This window comes from Crocodylus porosus, unplaced genomic scaffold (assembly GCF_001723895.1).
Source record: "Crocodylus porosus isolate Cpor-Errol unplaced genomic scaffold, CroPor_comp1, whole genome shotgun sequence".
NCBI lineage: Eukaryota > Metazoa > Chordata > Crocodylia > Crocodylidae > Crocodylus > Crocodylus porosus.
The window spans coordinates 49,284,280-49,307,183 of record NW_017728947.1 but is presented as its reverse complement, the minus strand read 5'-3'; the positions used below and the strand labels follow the sequence as shown (position 1 = coordinate 49,307,183).

The following is a 22,904-nucleotide window of genomic DNA, read 5'->3' as shown; positions in this document are numbered from 1 at the left end:
ACCTACATTGAACACCTTCAAGAGTAAATTTGGATGCTTATCTTGCTGGGATCCTATGACCCCAGCTGACTTCCTGCCCTTTGGGCAAGGGGGCTGGACTCGATGATCTCCCGAGGTCCCTTCCAGCCCTAATGTCTATGAAAAAATATAAAATGGGAAGCCCTAATAACATGTGCTGCTGTTCTGTAGAAAATGACAGTGCTTTGCTGCTTAGTTTTTGGGAAGGAAAGGCTGGGAATCTGTTTTTCTTTCTCACTAGCTTACATTGGGTAAACGTTTGTCCATGCTGGAATAGCAGTGGAGGCCAGAGGGCAGGTTCCTTTCCTGTGGCTGCCTCCAGAGCAGTATCTGAGCAAAGCTGGATGCGACATCTGGGAGGGTGCACTGAGGAGGAGCTTTTGCCCTTAAACACATTGGGGCAACTGTTGGCATTGAATTTATGACCCAGATACCTTGTTCGGGGCAAACCCAAACCCTCAGACCAACCACAACCTTTTTATTTGATGATACAGGCAGTCCTCAGACTTACGACACAATTGGTTCCTGAAAGCCCCCTTGTCTCAAGTAGAAACTTTGTAACTCGGAACTGATTTTCCCATAGGAAACAATGTTATGAATGGATTCCTGAACCAAGGCCCAATACCCTATTTTCACCAAAGATAGCCCAGAATTTTGTACTCAGTAAATTATAGATGAGTAATATAGCTACATTAATGTATTTATATTGTAAATAGCAATCATTGATTTGAAAGGACTTCTTTGCTGGACTTTTTGAAGGGCTCTTGGTTGGACTTTTTGAAGGGTTCTTGGCTGCAGGTTTTTTTGGAGTATTGTCTGCTTTCTTAAAGAAAGCGTCCAAGGAAGTTTGGAGAGGTGTTCTCCGGGGAGATGGATGACACCGCAAACTTGTTCGCTTATGTGGTGTTGCATTGTAAAGTCGAAACTGACATCATAAAGTTGAAATGGCGTCAATTTATAAACATTGTAACTTGAAACGTTGCAAGTCAAGGACTGCCTGTAGGCAAATTTTATTGATACACAATGATAGCAGATAAAAATAATGCAAGCAAGGCAAACAAAATACACCCCCCCCCCCCATTTTCTATCTACCGGTCCTAGGGTGGTCACCAGGGTGGATAAAAATCAACATTTTGTTTTGAAAGGTTGGATTTTTTTTTATGTAAACTGGATTTTTTTTATTTAATCGGAATTTTTATTTTTTGTTGAGATGCTTTTAAAAAAAACAACAAACTTATACAGGAAGTCTTCAACTTACATTTTGTTACAGAGTTTTGCACTTACAATGTTATAAATTGACACCGTTTCAACTTTTTGATGTCATTTTTTGACTTTACAACTGCTTGTAAATTGGTTCCAAGTTACAACGTTTTGACTTAAGTGTTACGAATTACACTGTTAAAGCCACGTGCAGTTCACTCTAGGCTGGGGCAATGATCACTCAGAGCACATATCCAAAGTCAGATACAGAATCTTTATTTGCTGCAATGAGGTGCCTCTGAGGAGGGACCCCGCCTACCAGTTATAATACTATTTTATACCTTGTTAGTACATCAGCATTAGTTCGTGATTAGCTCGTGCTTGTAAGAATACCCAATCATCTACTAACTAAATTACTATTCTATCCAATCAAGTGACAGTGTGCGCGTGAACACCAAAGTTTAACTCTCGTGACTGCATGTTTTATATATTCTTGCCAAGTAGTCTGGTTGAAAGAAAACAATTTTTGTACTGCTTTCGAGGTTTTTCTGTTGACGAGGCTCCTCTGTTGACTGGATTCAGCTAGTTTCATATCTTATTAGTAACGCTTTACACAGCACTTCTTTTCTCACCCATCTAGTATGTGCTGTGTCCGCTTCTATGTATTGAGGTTAAAGGTAAAAGAAATGGCCTTACTTCTATATTGCAAAATCCACACACACAACATTAAGACATGGTTTTCAAGACATGGTTTTCAGGAACCAATTGTGTTGTAAGTCTGAGGACTGCCTGTATAAAGATAGTTTTAATTTAAGATGTAGTTTCATAGTTTTTGGGGTCGGAAGGGACCTGAGCAGATCATCGAGTCTGACCCCCTGCCATGGCAAGAAAGAGTACTGGGGTCAAATAACCCCAGTAAGGGGTACATCTAGCCTCCTCTTAAAGACCCCCCAGGGTAGGAGCCAGCACCACTTCTTTTGGAAGTTCGTTCCAGATCCTAGCTGCCCTGACTGTGAAGTAGCGCCTCCTGATATATAACCTAAACCTACCCTCTGCCAGCTTGTGACCGTTATTCCTGGTCACTTCTGGTAGTGCTTGGGGGAACAGGGACTTCCCCAATGCCCGCTGGTCCCCTCTGACTAGTTTGTAACAGGCCACTAGATCCCCCTCAGCCTTCTCTTGTGGAGGCTGAACAGGTTCAAGTCCCATAGCCTCTCCTCATAGGCCCCCGATCATGCGAGTGGCCCTCCTCTGGACCCTCTCCATGTTGTCCACATCCCTCTTGAAGTGCGGCGTCCAGAACTAGACGCAGTACTCCAGCTGTGGCCTGACCAGTGCTGCATAGAGGGGAAGTATCACTTCCTTGGACCTGCTTGAGATGCTAAAGCTCAAAGATATCATCATGGAATCGGGATTATAACTTCTAATTATATACTGTTTAAGACAATATTGCTGGATAAAGTATATGAGAGAGAAATTGTACAGTGTGCAAAAAGTCTAGAGGGGAAGATTGTTAACCTGAGTCTTGATGGGTGGAGCAATGTCCACAATGATCCAGTAATATGTGCTTGTGTGACAACAGAAGAAGAGACTGTCTACCTTACAGAAACAATTGATACATCAGGAAATGCACACACAGCAGAATACTTGCAAGTATTAGCTAATAACATGTTTGCTCACTTGATGCACTTCTTAGCCAAAGGTTTCAGTGTTCCAGAAATAAAGGCTAATGTTGAAATTGCAAAATACTTCTCTAACAACCACTTTGCAGTAGCTGCTCTGAAGAAAGCAGGAGGAACCAAGCTGACTCTCTTAGAAGATGCGTAATGTAACTCAGTAGTGGACTGTTTTGAACAATATATTGAGAACTTGCCTAATCTGATGACTATTTGTGAACAAAATTGTGACCAAATAGATGGAACTGACACAGCCAGAGTTCTCAAATTTGGGCTAAAGTGAAATGTAGAACATATGCTGGCTATCTTGAAGCCTGTTTCTGTAGCCTTGAATGACATGCAGGGAAATTGCTATTTTATTGCTGATGCTGTTAAAATTTGGAAGGAACTGAGTGAGACCTTGAAAAGACAAATACACAATGACAGAGTTAAATTACAGGCATTAAAAAAACAAATGGATCAAGCACTATCTCCAGTTCATTTTCTTGCCAGTATTCTCAATACCCGGTACCAGGGTCAATCCTTATCTACTGAAGAAGAGGAGTTAGCTATGACATGGGCATCCAACAATCATCCCTCCATAATACCAACTACAATAAAGTTCGGGCCTAAGGGTGAACTGTTTAAAAATATATATGTTTGCTGATGAGATTTCAAACAAAGTCACATCAGTGAACTGGTGGAAGTCACTTAAGCACAAGGATCCCCCTGAGTGTGGCAGTGCACCCCCTGCAAAAAGCATGGCGGTGTACCCCCTGTGGGCAGTCAGCAGTCGCTGCTTACCACCCTGCTGCCAACACTGCTGGTGGCGTCTGAGGGTGGTCTGCGATCTCCACTGGTCACTGCTGCCGCTGCTGCTGCTGGTGGCTGCAGGTGGTTGCCAACCCGTGGTCGGTGCTTGCCACCTCCCCCCTGCCGGCAGCGGTGTCTGCAGGAGGTCCCCCACTTACCACAGCCGTGCTCCCGCTGCTGCTGCCATGCCCCCACAGCCACTGGGGGCACATGCTGTTCATGTATATAACCCAGTATTTTACGTTTCTCATGTTAACCTGGCTGAAATAATCTATTTAACTTTTATTAAAAACACATCTCACAGAACTAAAATAGTTAAAAATTCAAAAATACATGTACTTGTTTTGTTAAAATAATTATACATGTTTGTTGTTGAAGAAAAATATCCAGAATACATAAGAATGTTGTTTTACTAAAAACAATTTAAATATCATAATTCAGCTTTCTGATGTTGCTGCAAAATAAATATGCAAAAATATCAAAATAAATCACTGCTTTAAAATGTATAGGGTGTACCTTCTAAAAATTAAACCTACATCTATCTCTGAGTTTTGAGTAATATGTATTAAGGTTATATCAAATAGCAAGAATGCACTTTTTGTAGAAAGCATTGATTAAATTGAAGCTTCCTGACTAGTGGTTTAAATCATAATTTAAATTGATTTGATTTAAATCAGATCCACCCTGGTGGTCACAAAGGGAAGGTATGTCTTGGCCATTTTGCAAGTTTTACCCTGTGGTTTTCTTTTGAACGTTAGATGTCAGTAGCCGGGAGGTCAAGGGCAGAGGCCCAACCCCCACCAGTGGAGTGGGTGAGATTGGTTGGTGGTTCTCCCTTTGTTCATGGTGGCCTTGGGTTTCCCCCTCAGGGACCCTTTTTGCTTGTCTGAAATCCCTTCTTTTGTATTCTTTTCCTCCTCTGATGACTTTTTTATTTCCAGGCATTGCTGATTGGTTTCTCCATGGAAAACCATATTGTCCGCTTTCTGTATCAGGATATTCTTTTGTTTCCACAAACCCATTACATGAACACATTTGAATTTGGTCATTTACCAGTATTTTAATTTGGTTTGCTCACCAAAACCAGAAATTCCAAGGGCTCTGCAGCTGGTCACTGGGACCTAGCCAATGAGGCAGAGTCCCTTATCTCATATTATGGAACAGTATGGTACATGTCTTTAATATCCCAGCCTGTGTATGCCCGCTTGTCTGTTGGCCTTAGACACAGTGTCTGCTGTTACCAGACGCAGTGGGCCTTGAAGGAAACTTTGTCACAATCAGGCTTTTAGAAACCAATTAAACCTTGCTATTCCCCTGAACCATTGTTCTAATCCAATATCTACTTTACCTGTAAACTAGTTCCTAAAAGCAAACCTCTGAATATTATTTTCTAGCCATAAATCCCTTTCTTGAAGGTCTTTCACCTTCACATTATAAACGGAGCATAATTGAGGGAAATACCTGGAATGTTTATTGGGGTTGCAGGGAAGACCTCCACCAGTCATTCTGGGAAAAGCATGATGGTATTTGTGATCAGGGGCTTCAATGGGCTGGATATTGTGATGAACCCTTAACTGTTGTCCAAATGTTGCCTATGCCCACTTTGACTTGTTTTTTGCCTTGGCATGTCCTAACCCAGCAGATGAGTTTTAGCCAGTTAAGTTTAAACAGACCTTTTATGCTGGGGCTGGGGAATGTATGGCCCGAGATGCCATTAAACCTTTTGCTCAGCATTCCAGGTAGCATTCCACTCAGCAATTAGTAGTTCATCTCATTGTCAAGATGGCTGTTTAGATCAGGGAAGCATTCCTTGGTTAGAATCTTTGGGGACTGGACATGTTCCTAGTAATTTTACCTCTCCTGTACAACCAGATGCTTGGTGCTATTATAGCACTACCAATGCCCCTATGTCCTGCAAGAACCTGTAGAAATGCCAAGGGTTAGACCCTTTCTGTGCAAACTACATGCCTGGTTTTCATCAGGATGCCACCATTTTACTCCCTGTTCTAGATCTTCTCACAAATTTTGGAAATTAGTGAAGCCACACTGCATTACTGTTTTACTATAAAATGTTTAAAATACATATTTAGCACAAGCAAAATAAAACAAACAAAAGGATGAAAATAAAAGCAAATGGCTAATTCAGCCTTTTTTGATTTTTGGCACGACTGAACTTTGAGGCCCCAAAAGTGATGTTTCATATGATGCAACATTTTTGTAGCCACTTTGCAGATATTTCATAGCCTATTATGAAGTTCTGCTTTACATTTTATTGTCTAGCATAGCTAATATTATAACCACATTACACAAGCACAGCCAAATAAGCAAGACAATTGAGTTCAATTTTTACGTTTATTTTTTGTACCAAACAACTTTTTGATGCTTTGGCAGTGGTTTACATCCTGCAAAACACAAAGACAAAAGGGAGACTAAACAACCCCCTTTAGATTAGTTCAGGTTATGGAATTATTTTTGCTGCTGTTTGGCGTTGTTTACTATGGGCCCTGGCCCTTGTCATTTAGGCCTTTTTTTTAGTAGTATGGTACATTATTTGATTTTTTTACTTGTCATGCTTGAGAATGCAGTACGGGCCCCAATTGTTCATTCATTTATTTGTTAACACTTTAGGCTAAAAATCATCTGGAGATTCCCGTCCTAGCAACTGGCAGAGGCTGATTTTTTTTTTTTTAAGCAGTCTTTTTTTTTTTTTTTTTTTAAGTGACAGGTGCTCCAAGCACCCTGCCACATGCTTTCTCTTCTGGGCCTCCACCAAGGGTTTTTTTTGTCAGGGTATGCTCCCCCTAGTCTTTTTTCATTAAAGGGTGACCCACAAGGCAGTGGGAGCTAACTTTTCCCTGGGGTGGCAACATGTGGCATTTTGTAGCGAATACCCCACCACAGATATTTTTACCACATTAACTGGTCCTAGGAGGGTGTAGTTTCCATGTTTTACCCAGGACTAATTTTCAGGCTTTTGTGCCCTGATCATTTTTACCCGTCATAGGCATTGTCTCTCCCTTATGGGTTCCCTGGCCCTTTTACACTTGGGCTGTGCCCACACAAGGACTGTTGGCCTATTCATTTTAAGACGCTGGCCCCACGTCGGGCCAGTTGAAATCTCAGGCTCCCCCAGCTCTGGCAGCTTTAGCAGTGGTCTTTTTCAACGTTTGTCCCTTCCTTACTCAGAGCTGTGCACACAGACCAAACAGATACTGTGTTCCTTGTTTACAGTTATCCCACTAGCTGATTACTACATTATTGCGGGCGTGATTTATCAGGCACCTGACTTGGGGTCCGTCATAAACTCCAGAGTGGTGAGTGTTTTTTATATGCATGTGTTTGGTATAAAGTTGTTCACATCTGTTTGTCTTTAAGCCTTTCCCTGGTCTGATTTAAGGTCTGGTTTGTTTTTTTTTTCCATTTTGGGAGAAGGGCCTATGCTGTATAAATAGGGACCTACGTAAATCACGGTTTCGGAGATTTTGCAGAAACTGAAAAAAACAGCATTATCCATGATCCCTGGGTAATCGGGCATTGGCTGCAACTTCTCACAAAATCAGCCAAAAACCAAAACATTAGTAATGACATAGACTGAGTGAAGGTGCTCTCTGCCAATCAGCAGCGAGGGGTGGGGCCACCAGGCCCCTCCACCAGTCAGTGTGGGGCGGGGCCACCATGGAATGCCTGTGAACTTGGCTGTGTGCACCACAAGTGGACCACAAAAAACCTTGTTATCTCACTGTGACTTGGGTAGATCCCTATCTAAAGAATGACCAGTTCTGTTTTTAAGAAACCTGATTAACAGTATTGCGTGCTGAATACCCTGTGTTTAGATGAAGATGGGATGTTTCTAGAAGAGTGTAGTAAGCTCTGATAGCTTATGATAGCTATGATGAGACAACTTGTTAGGGACAGAAAGAAAGAAATAAAAGTTAAAGCAGGACAGTCAGAGGGAGTGTCTCAGGTTAAAACTAAAAAATATGTTAAAATATGATTTTTTTGAGGATTTGCTAATAAAAACAAAATTGAACTGAAAGATGTTAAAATAGAATTTGCATTCCACTTAGTGCTGTTTGATTTATTCTGGCACTCTGCTTGACTAGAACATTGCAGCTAGACTGGTTGTTTTTGCCTCCTGCCTCTCATGCTATAGTATAGTGTTACAACAGTCCTACCAGATAGACAGATTCTCACCAGCTATTCTCCAGGGGATAGATGTACATAACAATTACACCATTTTAAAAGGGGGCTTGCCATGATTCAACTGAATCTGGCAGTAGCGTTTCATCTGTCTGCTCCCATTGAATGGGTGGTGGAAGTTAAATCTGTGCAGCTTACCTCTATATCAAACAGGGTTAGGTTACTGCAGCATAGGAGTAGACAGATGAAACAAGTACAGTGAATCAGAGGACACAGGCTCACAAGTTGTAAGTCCCCTTTCTCTTTAAAGCATAGATTCATAAATTATAGAGTCAGAAGGGACCCAGTGGATCATCGTGTCCAACCCCGTCCCTGGCAGGAAAGAAAACCAGGTCAGATGATCACAGCCAGGGGATTGTCAAGCCTCCTCTTTAAGACTTCCAAGTTAGGTGATAGGACCACCCCTCTTGGAAGCGCATTCCGGACTCTGGCCACCCTTATTGTAAAACATTTCTTCCCAATGTCTAACCTAAATCTTCTCTCTACTAGTTTGTGCCCATTATTCCTAATAACTCCCTGGGGCGCTCTGGTAAACAGCGCATCCCCATTTCCCTGCTGTCCTCCCCTGATAAATTTATAGGCTACTACAAGGTCACCCCTCAGCCATCTTTCGTATAGCCTGAAGAGATCCAGATCTCTCAACCTCTCCTCATAGGGTCGTTCACGGAGACCACAAATCACGCGAGTGGCCCTCCTCTGAACCCTCTCCATGTTGTCCACATCCCTCTTGAAGTGCGGCGCCCAGAACTGGATGCAGTACTCCAGCTGCAGCCTGACCAGTGCCGCATAGAGGGGGAGCATCACCTCCCTCGGTCTGTTGGTCATGCATCTGCTAATACACAACAAGGTGCGATTGGCTTTGTTGATGGCATCATTATACTGCTGGCTTATGTTCATCTTGGAGTCAAGTATGACTCCAAGATCTCTCTCAGCCTCAGCCGCTGTAGGTGTGCTGGGGATTCCTCCTTCCTAGGTGGAGTACCTTACATTTAGCTTTGTTGAATTGCACCTATTACATTTCGCCCATTGATGTAACCTGTCCAGGTCAGCCTGTAACTGCTCCCTGCCCTCTGGTGAATTAACTTTGCCCCATAATTTGGTATCATCCGCGAACTTGGAGAAGGTGCTCATCACACCCTCATCCAAATCGCTGATGAAGATATATTAAATAATCGAAGGACCGAACCCTGCGGGACCTCACTGCCCACCTCCTTCCAGGCTGAGAATGACCCATCAACCACCACACTCTGGGTGCAGTCGCTAAGCCAGTTAGCCACCCACCTGACCGTGTAGGCGTCTACTTCACAGCCTATTAGCTTCCCTATGAGAATAGGATGCAAAACTGTGTCGAAGGCCTTCCTAAAATCCAGGTAGATGACAATGGCCTCCGCTCATGTGTCAAGGCAGTATGTGACGTGGTCATAAAAGGCTATAAGGTTTGTCAGGCAGGATCTACCTGTGACGAACCCGTGCATGTGATTATTTGTCTATCCACACCCTTGGTCAGTATAAAAAAAACCCAAAATATTTGAATGTGTGTTTGGAAAAGTTTGCATTATAAACAAAACCTGATGTTTTGATGCCAAACTAACTGTTCCATGTTTCTTTCATACCTTTGATAATGTTATTCCATAAGAAACTTGAAAATTTTTGCTTGATAAATAGAAAAGCTATTTTAATAGCAGAACAATATTATTCCACAGTACAGTTCTTTGTTTATTTACCAACATATATTTAACATGCTGCTTTCAACGCCAGGCACTATATATGTGATAGAATCTTGGAATAGAGTTTCCTATTTGCTTATATTTATATACTATTTTGTTTAAACCCTGAACATTTCCTTATGCTGACTCCTTCTGAAAGCTCACTGCAGTGCATGGAATTCAGTCTGCTTTTGAAGAAGCCATGTCTTACTGCCGATATCACCCTTCCAAAGGCTACTGGTGGCATTTCAAAGATCAGGAAGAACGAGGTATGAAGCCCAGCCTTTCAGTCATGAAGCAGCTCTCCCTTTTTTTGAACTTTGAAGTAAAGTACCTCAAAAAATGCTTCTATAATTCCTGGTATATTCCCATTAGTATAGGCATGGAGAAGAGAAAGGAACATGGGGAGGGGTATAACTCATAAAGAAAAGGTACGAGGCAAAACAGTAACAACACAGGTTGGAGGTCTGGTGTTGGCACTGTTCTTGTTCAGATGCCCCAGGCTGGGACTTCTTGGAAGTTGCAGGAAGTTCCAGTTCTCTGCCATTCATCAGCAGGGGTGAAACCTGTGGTCAAGGGAATGTCTAGTTCTGTAACAGGGAAAATAACTTGAGCCTAGGGGAGGGCTCAAGGATGTGATTGATTTTGTGTGATTGGACTTTAATTTGGACAAATGCCATACTAGTCTACCAAAAGGGAAAATGAATGACAAAATTAACTTACCACAAATAAAAGACTATAGTGGATTGTCCCTTCCAGCAGTAGACTGTCTCGTCTTTTTTTTATGATAGGTTAATTTTGTGGTTCATTTTCCCATTTGTGAAATAAGCTTCACAGGGAAAATGAGTCATGGATACATCTAGTTTTGTTGCAGCACATCATTTGTGCCACCGATCAGCAATGTCCCCTTCCTGTGTGCCACTTTGATCCCCTTCCACTGCCTCATCATAAAATCATAGAGAAGTAGGGCTGGAAGGGAACTCCAGAGGTCATGTAGTCCAACCCCATGCCTGAGGCAGGATCATCCCTGTCCAAACCATCCTTATACAAGTCCACTGTCTAACCTCTTAGCAAAACTGCAGTCAATCCTGGCACAACACAAGACATAACACCATAACCTGCCGCAAGTAAAGCAAAAGGGCCACCGTGGAGTGGCCAACATCGTGCTGCTGTAAAAGTTGTTAAGATATGCTCAAGAGATCTTAGGTAAAGGGATATGCCGCCTCCTACAGAGGAAGGCAAGAACCCCAGTCTAACCAAAGGGTAAAATTCCTTCCTGATCCCAAATGTGATAGTCAGTCTGACTCCTGAGCGGAGGGACAAGACCAGGGGCGGGCAGATATTTTGGGCAGAGGGCCACTTACTGAGTTTTGGCAAGCCATCGAGGGCCACATTACAGGCAGCCAGGGGCAGATCAATATTAATTTAAATTTGTTAGGGGCCCTACAGTCTGGATAGATTGGACTGGCAGGCCCCATGCAGCCTGCGGGCTGCATTGTGCCCAGCCCTGGGTAGATTCTAGCCAGCAGCCTCCGGTTTTAAGTTTCAGCAGGAATAATGGCACACCCCAGTAACAATCCCCAGCCTTGGCTGGAGCCAGCACCCGGTGTGTCTGAGGAAGGCTTAAAAAACCCCTAAAATGTAGCAGTGGGGTGGAGAGGTGAAATTCCCTTCCAGCTCCATGTGGCAACCAGAAAAACCTAGAAACATGGGAAATATTCATAGTAGAATATAGGCATGGCTACAGCTAGATTATCCCCAACTAGTGGCTGTCCAACCTCTTCTTGAACCCCTCTAGTGATGGAGAACACCACTTCCCTAGGCAGTCTACTCCACTGTCTCACTGTTCTAACAGGAAAAGTTTTTTCCTGATATCCAATCAAAACCTACGTTGCTGCAACTTCAGGCCATTGGTCTGTGTCTTGCTCTGTGCAGAAGAAAGAAAAGATGTTTACCCTCTTTATAGCGGCACTTGAAGTATTTGAAACTGCTATCATGTCTCTTCTTATGCACCTTTTCCAGAAGCTGAAAATGCCTATTTTGTTCATCTTCTCTTTGTAATACTTGCCTTCCAAGCTCTTTATCATTTTTGTTTCCCCCTGAACCCTCTCTAACTTCTCCATGTCCTTTTTAAAATGTGCAACCCCAAACTGCAAACAATACTCTAGATAAGGCCAGTGCAGAGTAGAGAGGTACTGTCACCTCCTGTGTCTTGCACCTAATATTTCTGTTGATATATCCCAAAACCACATTTGCCTTTTGGGCAGCTGCAACACACTGCAGACTCATACTGAGTCTGTGATCTACCAAGACTCACGGGCCGCATTACAGGAGATTCTTCTCCATGGTGCTGCCACCCACACAGGTGTCACCCATTTTGTATTTCTGATTATATTTCCAAGTATAGCACCTTGCATTTGTCAGCACTGGATGTCATCCTGACAGCTCCAGCCCTGTTTTTCAGTCTGTCAGGATCCTTCTGAATTGCACTCTCATCCTCCAGCATGTCCTGTTACTCTATTTTCTGCTTTCTTCCCTGTGCTCCCTGCGTAATCTGCTACTTTGTTTCCTGTCCTATTTACCACTGAGCCCCCTGCTCCTTCCTTATCTCCCGCATGCCACACCTGGAGGCTGCCTGTGCTTTTGCGTCACCTGTACTGAAGGTTGTCCAGCTACATGAACATGGAAAACAGACTTTATACCCTTTGATGTGATATTGCATTTCAACTATTGTGTATGACTTGCAGATAAAGCCAAGCCAAAGGCCAAGAAGAAAGAAGAACCAAGTTCTATTTTCCAGAGGCAGCGGGTGGATGCTTTGCTTCTTGACCTGAGACAAAAGTTTCCACCCAGATTTGTTCAGGTACTGTAATAGTAACTTGCGCCCTCAGTGTTGCTTCAGCTGAAATGTTTGTACACATCCAAGCAGCTGAGGTGGATAGCTGGTGGGAGTTCACAGCTTTGTAAAACTGTAGCATTTATTTTTCAAAATTCCTGTTCTAAAAATGGGTACTATTAAGGTAGATTCTCTCCACCTAGTGCAGGAGAGACCCAAAAATATATTGTAGCATTGCCAAATTTCTTGGAAAAGTGACTACCCTGGAAGGCTGAGGGTGTACCCTATCTGCTATCCAAACCTGCTGCTGCCTCTGTTTTACCACTTCTTTAGCCAAAGAAAACTGGTAAAAGCAATGCCTTCACTTTGGTTTCTTACTTTGTGGACTGATAATATGAAACAGTTCCAGTTAGAAATTCCCAGCCTTCTACAAGCTCATTAGTTTGCATACCATTCATAGGTTCAGCAGTAAATTACACCCAAGAGTTCTGGCTCTGTCACTTGCTGCAGATAGCTCTACACCAGTGGTTTTCAACTTTTGGTCTCCGAATCCCCGGTGGAGTCGGTGGACCGTGTCTGGGGGAGGGGGTGACTTTGATCAATCAAACTTATGTAAATACACCACACTTAGAGTTCAAGTGGGTCTGCGCCTCCATTCAAAATTTCCAAAGGAGTCTGTGGTTCTGTCCATAATTTTCTAGGGGTTCACAAATGAAAAAAAGTTGAAAACTACTGCTCTAGACAGACACTTACCTCTGGCTAGCACAAAGGAACTTTTCCCCAGTAGACTTTGGTCTCATATGATAGTCTTTTACCCCAAACCTCTTGCCTGGAGGTTAAGGGATATTTTTGTGTTCAGCAGCTCGCACAGTCCTTTGCTTCTTTGAGTGTTGCCTTAAACACAATTGACTTGGGCTGTTCCTTCTATATATCAGTGTGCTCCAATCATGTGACCTGCCTCCTTTCCTTCTTGGGGTGATGGGTTAATTGTAGCAGTTGAACCCCAACCTCTTTAAATGACTAGCTCATGCTCTGACACTATTTAAAAGTGTACTCACCCAACTTCTTCCATGATGACTGATGCTGCAAAAATGAATGGAGTTTTATTTTCTAGGTTTAAAAGTATATTTGCCCTTTGCAAGTAGAACTTCTGCGGTGCAGGTGGTATGTGTACAGCTGGACACAGAACACACAAATGTGAACTTTAAAATATAATTTTAAATCTAAAGTGGGTCCTGGGCACTTCTTGCAAACCAGAGCTTATTGATCTTATATTCTGAAAGAAATCCAGTGTCAGTAGATTTCTCTATATAGTTATGAGAAATCGTAAACTTATTTAATCTCAAGAGGGTCCACTGGAGGGCCACTCATATGGTTAAGGGTTTAGAGGCTATGAGAAGAGACTAAGGGACCTGGACCTCTTCAGCCTCTGCAAGAAAAGGCTGAGAGGTGATCTTGTGGCCGCCTACAAATTCATTAGGGAGGCACAGCATGGAACCAGAGATGCTTTGTTCACCAGGGCACCTCTTGGGGTAACAAGGAGTGGAGCAATGATCACAAACTGACAGAAAGCAGAGTTAAGCTAGGTATCAGAAAAAGCTTCTTCATGGTAAGGGTGGCCAAATCTTGGATTGGGCTTCCAGGGGAGGTAGTGTTCTCTCCTGCCTTTGGGGTCTTTAAGAGAAGGCTGGACAGGCATCTGGCTGGGGTCATCTGACCCCAGCACTCTTTCCTGCCTACGCAGGGGGTCAGTCTCAATGATCTTTTGAGGTCCCTTTCAACTCTAGCATCTGTGAATCTTTCTTTGAGAAAGTTATGAGAAAACTTTCTTTCCTTTCTTACTCTGAGCATTGGCACATAGTATGTTAGAAGAAGCTGCATTTAATTTGTTGGGTAAGTCATTCCTATAAATAAGTCTGGGATCTTATGGAATGAAATGTCATATAGAGACATTTAGGTGCAACCTGGGTACTGTTAGCAGTAATGCTGCAGCAGCATGCAGTTTAGCATGGGCTGTACACATCTGTCCAGGACCTCACATATCTTCTTGTGTGACTATTCCACACTGAGCTGTGCCACCAGAGCTTTGCTACTGTTGGTGCCAGAACTATAATTAGTTCAGGTGTGTCTGAGTGTGTTGCACTTGCAGTCAGATTGCAATGTAGACTCAGCTAAGGGGTGGAAAAGGTAAACTGCAAGCTCCAGCCAGTCATGAGGCAGAGTTCTGTTTTGCCTATTGATCTGCTGACTTAGGCAGGCCTTTCACTGAGAATCAGTCTTCTGTGCCTCTGTACTTCCCCTGCTGACATTGTAGTAGCAATTACCAAACAGTGTTCCCAAATGATTCTAAAGTTATAACCAGCAGTGGAGCACAGATGAGAGAGGAAATGTACATAGTACATTTCTTATCTATAAAATACATATTTTAAAAGTCCACAGATCTGTTGTTTTCACATACTTTGCTGCTATTTTGTCTTCGCACACAGTTACGCCTACTCCTAATTTTTAACTAATGATCGTAAAACATTTTGGAACACTAAGAGAAGCACAATAACCAATCAGATTCTAATCTGCTTCAAATGCAAACATTATTAGAAATGTTGCCGGAGAAAAATTGCAAAAAACATGGCATTTCCATCTAGCACACATCAGACAAGTAAGATTTTTCCCAGGCATATGCCTGACTCCTCCTAACACAAGCAGTTCTGCTGGGTCCCAGTTGCAGGCTTACCACTTGGGCTAAAAGGGAAGAACAAGTTAAATGGACCTAACTCCTTTCCAGTTTACTCTTCTGTTTGTTGCAAAATATGTCTATCCTGGGATTTATAGGCTGTATGAGGCCTATTTTACAGGCAAGGAAAATACTAATTACAATTCTTTGTGTGTACATGCTATTAATTGTATGCATCTTTTTTAACTCAGTTAGTACTTTTTGAAGAAATGCTCTGTCACTTTTTTTTCCGGGTAATTAGTTTGATATCCGCCATTCCTCATTGGCATTCCCTGGCTTGTATCTTCATAGTGATAATATTCAACAGAAGCTAAAATTTTAGTCCGCCATAGCAAAGAATAATGATGATAAAAGTCTGGTTTATGATTCTTTTCTTTCTCTTCTTACAGCAAAAACCTGGAGAAAAGCCTGTCCCAAGTAAGAAATTTTGCATTATGCCTAGTTTTTAAAACATGAGAGCAAACTAGATTCAGGTTCCTTTCTAAGTCTTCACTAATTAATGGGTCATTCCTGCTGCCACCAAAATTGTCAAGAATTTTGCTATTGCCTGACTTTCAAGGAAAAAGATGAAAATTTACCTGTTTGCAGGTGCTACTAAAGGGCCATAATACATCCTGCCATAGTCATGAGCTTGCAGAAGACTCCTCTCTCTTAAGAGCTGTAGTGCTGAGACACCTTTGATTTAGGGTATTCTTTGGAGGCAATGGGAGTGGCCAGAGCTGTTCTGTATCGTGACAACTTTGTCCTAGCAAGCTAGGAAAACCTCAAGGACTGCCTTTGTAGATTTGGACACAGGATTGGGGAGTAGATCTAGTCCAGGGGTGGGCAAAATGTGGCCCACAGGCTGGATTTGGCCCACCAACTGATTGTATCTGGCCCTCAGGTGGGTGGCTGTCACTATGGTGCTTCACATGGGGCTGAGCCCTGTCCCGCTTGTGCCTGGGGCAGCCATTGATGCACTCCCACCCAGTCCTCGCCAGCAGGCACAGCTTGCCAGCAGTGCTGCTCTCTGTGTGGCTGCAGCTGCCTGGGTACTGGTTGGCCCCCTCTGTTTCTAGCAGCTCCTCCTGCCCCTGCTGCTCTAGGAAGTAGGTAGGGCAAAGACGTGAAGGCAGCCATGGTGATGCGTGCTGGGCATTACATGCCCAGCCAGTCATGGCTGCTTATTAAGTTAGGCAGGCAGAGTGGGTGAAAGCCCGCTGGTAGCTGGAGCCCCACATGCTAGGGCAGGAGCCCACTGGTTGCAGCTTTACCCCCTTCTGGCTGCCTGGCATGCATTCCCTGTGTTATGTGCTGCCAAGCACCCAGATAGCACTACTCTGGCTCCAGCCAGCACACACAGTTTCCTGGTGGGTTGCTGCAGCAGCTATCTGGCACGTGTGGGGTGGCTGTTGGCAGGAGCATGGTGCAGGCTGTCCCAGGCGGGGCTCAGCCCCTTGAGAAGATAACAGGGGCAGCTGTGGGCCAGATGGGGGTTAGGGGCGGACAGTAAGCACCTGCACTGCACTGTGCTGCTTGGGTGAGCTCTGCAAGCATCCCCTGTCCCCATTCCCTCTCCCCACCCTTGGTTGGCTTCCAGTGCTAGCATTAGATTTATGACCCAGATGCTTTGTTCTGGGCAAACCAAAACTCTCAGACTGACCACAACCTCTCCATTCGATAATAGACAAATTTTATTGATACACAGTAATAGCAGATAAGAATAATGCAAACAATTCTATGTCTACCAGTCCTAGAGCTGTCAGAGATTCAGGGTACATCTGGCCAGTAAGTGAGCTTCACCCTGAGGTTCTTTCTTGAATGTCAGATATCAACAGCCTGGAGGTTGAAGGCTGAGGCACCCTCCCCCTGTCCCCTACATGTGGTGGGTGAGACGGGCTGGTGGTATGCCCTCTGAGCTATTATTCTACATCTCTATATACACTACTCAAAATAACATGAATCAGGACAAAAACTATTTTTTAAATAAAATTTAAATATGGTAGGTGTTTGCTTTTTAGTAGATGATGCTTTTTTTTTTATCTATAATGTGTTTAAATGATATCTTCTGAAAGATTTTGTGTGTGCAGCCCTTGACAGCTCACCATACTCGGCCCATCAGCCAAAATAATTGCCAACCCCTGAGCTAGTCTCTAGTAACTTTGGAATAGGAGAGGTACAAATCACATGTCTCCTGCCCCCACAGTCTCTGTACCAAGGCAGTCTTGCATCCAGCATATTAACTGCACAAGTACTGCTTGGCTTCTGTTCTATCAATTTCCCCCCCTTTACACAGCCTGAAAATATTTTGAAAGGACTGAAAATAATGTATTTGTGGTTTCTTTTTTTATTTCTTCAGTGGATCAGATCAAGAAGGAGCCAGAACCAGCCCCTGAAGCCATAAAGACAGAGGAGAAAGAGACTGCAAAGAATACCCAGCAGAGTGCTGGCACCAAAGGGCCCCCGGAGAAACGGATGAGACTCCAGTGAAGGGAGAGCCAGTTCCTTCCTAGGGGATTCAATACATGGGGAAGAATTTGCAAGAGGCTCTTGCTGCCCTTTGTTTGTGTTGGAACATTTTGGCAAAGACCATGAACTTTCAGGGTTTAAAGCCACTTATAAAAGTTTATCTCTGTAGAAACCTATCATTAAAGCTGTTGATAGCAGGGCTTGAGATATCCCAGGAGACAATCCGTTTCCACCTTCTTTCCATTTTGGATTTTACCTTCTGTGACTGAATTTCATAGTAGGTGTGTTTTGCAACTTCTTTATGATCTGACTTCTTTGTGCGTTCCCTTCTAGCTCCTTTTTCTATGTAAGAAAAGAGGAACTCTTATTTTAAAAAAAACTGAGTTTTTGGCAAGCCCGCCTTTGACTATTGTACCAGGAAGTACCAATGATTTTCGTGCCCCTTCAATTCAGAGAATTTCAGCAGGATTACCAGTGCGTAACAAAAACTTGGTTGATTCATTCTAAGCTATGCAGAGTTGCTTTAAAATTGTCAGTTAAAGTGTCAATAACAGTAAGAGAACAAGACTCATGCAGAGTGGTTCAGAAGGGATGGGCTATAACGGGTGGCATGAGAGAACGATGTTTCAGTCACTACCTATAGCAAATCCTGTAAAGTAATACAAGCGCCCCTGATCTCCCTGCCCCCTGGAAGAACACTGGTAAGATTGCATAGCCAAACACTCTGTGGTTAGGAAATGCCACCATTAAGAATGCCTACTGAACTTTAATTTGGCCCCTCGAATGTCCCCATGATGATAGTCTTTAATTATATCATCACTTAACGTTTTTTTCTGTCAGTGTCTCATCTCTTGCAGTACGTACAATGAACAGCTCTCAATTCATGAGCACCAGTTGAATGTTTTGCTTCTTTCCTGATAGCTCCATGTGCAGTCCCATGTATTATTTGCTGTAAACTATCCCAACCCAACAGAATTTCTTATTTTTCTCATGAGTTTTCCTGTCACACTTTTTACTGTAGTATCTAAGTATATTATAGTATCTAGGTATATTTACATACCACCCCTATGAGATGACAGGGTGTAGGACCCATTTTGAGAAGGTGAATGCAAGGCACAGAGATTAAGGTTAAAGTAATTAATTAATTCTGAATATCTAACCTGAGACGTCTAGGACTTGTCTCTGTACCCGCCCCCCGAATGCACAGTATTCTGTAGCATTTTGTCTGTTTGCAGCACAATACCCCCTTGCCTTTAGCTCTGAGTGCTCAACACTTCTGCAGATCGGATCATAGGGCCTCAAGTCAGGCACCACAGAACAAGGAGCAAGTGATCAGTGGCTGTCCATGGAAGTTTGGTTTCAGTGAGTTGTCCAGCACAGCATAGCCATTCTGGTAGAGACAGGGATCCAGTCCAGTTCTTCAGGAGAGCATTCATTTGTCTTAACCAGAACACCATGCTTTCTCTTGTATTGCGCTGCCTCATTCTATTTTCCAACTTCTGTGACAAATGAGACGGGCCCTACAGTTTCCTGTGACTGTACTGTCCCTATTCATCCCTACAGCAGGTCCATGCTCTGCACTGGAAGAAGCAGTTTCCCTGTAATTACAGCCACATCTTTGTGCATATGCACAAGGGAACAGAATTTGGATTGCACTGGTGAAGCTGAGCTCTGGCATTTTCAGTTTTTTCCTTGTTTGCTTTTGCAGCCTTTAATGTGCTTGCCATGTCTTGCTTTTTGGAACTTTCTAGATTATCAAAAAGCAGACTGAAAAAACAGACGTGCTGCAGCGTGGCATCATCATAAATCTACAGTTACTGGAAGGCTTTGGCAACGTGTAGGGGGTGCATGCGCACCTGCTAAGCGTGATGGTACACCCCCTGGGAAAAGGCACTGCTGACACTGCCAGTGGCACCTGCAGGCGATCGCCGCTTGCCACTGTCCTTCCTCCCTCGCCACCAACACTGCTGGTGACGTCTATAGGTGGTCCGCGATCACCGCCGGCTGCTGCGGCCACTGCCGGCTGCATCTGCAGGTGGTCACTGACTGCTGGTCATTGCTTGCCAGCACTTCCCTCCTCTCCCCCCGACCCCCACCACCAATGGCGCTGTGGCTGCCTGTGGGAGCTTATTGCCACCGACAGCACTGCTGCCACCTGTGGGAGCTTGCCGTGCCCCTCCCCAGCGTCCAGGGGCACACGGCATTCATGTTGGAAGGAACTCTGCAGGATGCAGTAGTAGAGTACTTGATAGCACTAGTGCCCCTTTTATGTGGGCAAGCTTTTGGAGCATGGTTGAACTATGTTTTGTTGGCAAGTACTTGTGAAACCAATGACAGGGAGAGTGAGGCTTTGCAGGGGCTGCTCCAGGGCTAGTCACAAACCTTCCTGTTCCCACTCAGCTTAGCTGTTTCTGTGTGTTCTCATCCTTTCCCTGCTTACAGTGCCATTTTTCTCACCAGTGCCATTTTCCTCACCTCCCTCATCTGGACTGTCTTGATCAACAAGGCCAGTCCCTGCCCCCGCTCCTTTCTCATGTAGTCTCTTCCTGGAGTCCCTGAATTTAATTTGTTTTCAAGTTTTGCTCATTTTCTGCCTCTTCCTTCCCTACCTTGAAGAGCATTAGTTAATTTGAAGACATTATTATTATTATGCCTGCAGCCTACTGACAGACACAGTCAGTATAAAGTCAGAAGAAAGTCCTTTTTAATGCTGGTTTGGGATTTATTTGGTAGTGGAGCAATTTTCCTGCCTGTGTATACAGTATAAATACATTTTTCACATTTTTGTTTTATTTACCTGTTTTAGTTCTGATGTATGGAGTAGAATTGCTCTTGGCAGCTATTGTATCCTGCTGTACAATGTAAATTTTTGTATTGCATCAATACAAACAAATGACACCCCCTATCAAGCCTTTTGTATTCACTGCCAAATGAAGAAGTGGTTAATATTTGATTTGAAAACAGTACTGTAACGGATATTGGTCCAGGAGAAGGCATCCAGTTATCTGTTTGGAGATAACACATTATAGTATTGGGGTGTTGCCCCATGAATGACTTCGTGGTACCTACAGCAATTTAAGTAAATTAGGATGAAGGCTGGTTTGGTGCTTTGAGCTACCATGGGCTTACTGGATGGGATGAGCAGCCCCTTAATGAATGAAGCAAAATTAACGAGATAAAAGACATGTTCCCTTGCTCCCAGCTTGAATGAATTTTGTCGCCATAAAATTTGCATGAGTTAATTAATTTGTGAATTCTTTGTGTATTGTAGGACAGATCTTTTTTTCCATGGGAGTGATTATTAAATGGAAATGTGTGTAAGGGAAGGGGTTGTCTTCCAATAGTTTTGGTGTTTAGGCAAGTGAGCCTTTACTTCCATCATTGCTGTTATTACTGTGGCACAAAAGTTTATCTGGTATGAACTATTTGATTCCTTGCTTTTTTGAAGGGGGAGTATATTCTCCCTATAATAGCTAGAGACTTGAGGATTTCTATTTCTCTACCTGCCCCCAACTTTACATCACTTCTCTCTCAAACAAGGTCTCGTGTCACAGTTATTGTTATATCAGGACTGCCCCCTGAAGCTCATCAGTCTTGCCTACAGATTTTTTGGAATGGCTCAATTTAATTATGGCAAAAGGGTAATACTGGCATATCTCCAGGTTTCGTACTACAGCCCATGCTTAATATATTACTGATTTGGCAAGGGGATGAAAAGTGTGATGTAGCAACATTTTGAAGAGGAAACACGGTTATTCAGGTTAGTGAGACAGAGAGGGGACTCTGAAGGACTTCAGAGACCTAAAAAAGTAAAATGAATGGTCAGCATGTCAGCAGATGAAGTTCAGTCTTGATAAAGGAAAGACATTTTGGAGGGGAAAACATTAACTCCTCATATACTAAGCAAAAGTTCTAGATTATCAACAAGGAATGGGACCTGGGCATCAAAGAAAAGTTAGAACACGTAAGGAATATGATGTACAATAGTTCATAAAAGCCAGAGGAGGCCAGACGTTACATAAAGTGTCTGGCCTCCTGGAATATTGTATGCCATGCTGGTCAATGGCTTCAAAGGTATAACACGGAAGTAGAGAGGTTGCAGAAAGGAGTAATAAAGGTGATTGGTAGCATGGGAAAAGTCTCCGAGGAAAAAATTCAAAAAGGACTGGGATCATGTTTTGCCTTAGACAAATGAGCAAGGGGATTTGATGCACATTTACAAAGTAATATATGCTGTGGAGAAGGAACCTGCCTGTTCTGTAACACAAGAGTGTTTTTCATCGAAACTGAAAGGGGTTAAATTCAAAATCAATGCTTAAACCTCCTGCTCCAGGGCTTCAGCTGGTCTCTGAAACAGTGATTGGAATTAATCCTAATGGGCAGACTAATTTGCATCCACCCCTTTCAGGGTTTTTACACTTTCCTTTAAAACAACTGCGACTGACCACTGTTAGAACGAGGACACAGGATGAAATAGACTTCAGGTTTGATCTACGTGGCGATGATGGCATGATAAAATTTAATGACAAAAGACAGTAGGCACTAAATATTGCAGTATCCATGGTTCCTTTTATCCAAGGAGCAAAGCACCGGGGGAGGTGCTGGATAAAGGCTGGGTACTGTGGAAGAAATCAAACTTCGTGTTGTGGTTGAATCAAAACCGACAGAGCCAGCTTTTCTTTATTTAGGGCTATACTGTGATCACAGGGAGAATTCCATACAGCAAGGGGAATCACCCACTTGTCTGTTTCAAAGGATTTCTCGAACTCTAAGTTTACAAGCATATTTATACTTAAGACAGAGAAAGAGAAAAAAAATACGACCTTGGAGAAACAAAATAATGGTAAATCACACATAGACATACAGACAGTTTACTTAAAGAAAACATCTGTGCACAGGGTAATATATCAAGACAAAATAAGGCATGCAGGATTCCTTATCTCAGAACATGTAACTGAAATAAGCAGTATCAGCACTTCTGGTCTCTGTTTTTCTAGCCAAGCAGGCCAGAAGCCTGACCAAATCCACTACCACAGTACACAACCAGTAAAACACTGGTTCGGAGACTGCTTTTATCCTTGTGCTTGCTTCCTTCCAGCCACAGTGTTGCCATTCTGATTCTTTACTGACTAAGTAAGGCGCATGCAGTCTTCATGAAAGAGATGGCACAGGGTACTCTTAATTTTATGTCCATCATCCTACATTTGGTAGGATCCTCCCCACAGTACCCTACTGAAGCTTGATCTGCCTGGGCAGGGGGAGGAACTCGAGTAACAATCCAGCTTTGTAGCCACAAA

At 43.2% G+C, this 22,904-nt stretch overlaps 1 protein-coding gene across 1 annotated transcript in view; it reads left to right on the top strand.

The window, feature by feature from the left end:
* The window catches only part of MED6 (mediator complex subunit 6), a 26,419-nt gene extending 8,160 nt beyond the window's left edge, over nucleotides 1-18,259 (top strand). The window contains exons 4-8 of the mRNA XM_019551353.1: nucleotides 6,918-7,000; nucleotides 9,753-9,861; nucleotides 12,340-12,455; nucleotides 15,549-15,576; nucleotides 17,498-18,259. Of these exons, the coding sequence (XP_019406898.1) occupies nucleotides 6,918-7,000; nucleotides 9,753-9,861; nucleotides 12,340-12,455; nucleotides 15,549-15,576; nucleotides 17,498-17,628 (467 nt within the window). The 3' untranslated portion in view covers nucleotides 17,629-18,259. The remainder of the gene's footprint in view (nucleotides 1-6,917; nucleotides 7,001-9,752; nucleotides 9,862-12,339; nucleotides 12,456-15,548; nucleotides 15,577-17,497) is intronic.
* The last annotated feature ends 4,645 nt before the right edge of the window (nucleotides 18,260-22,904 follow it).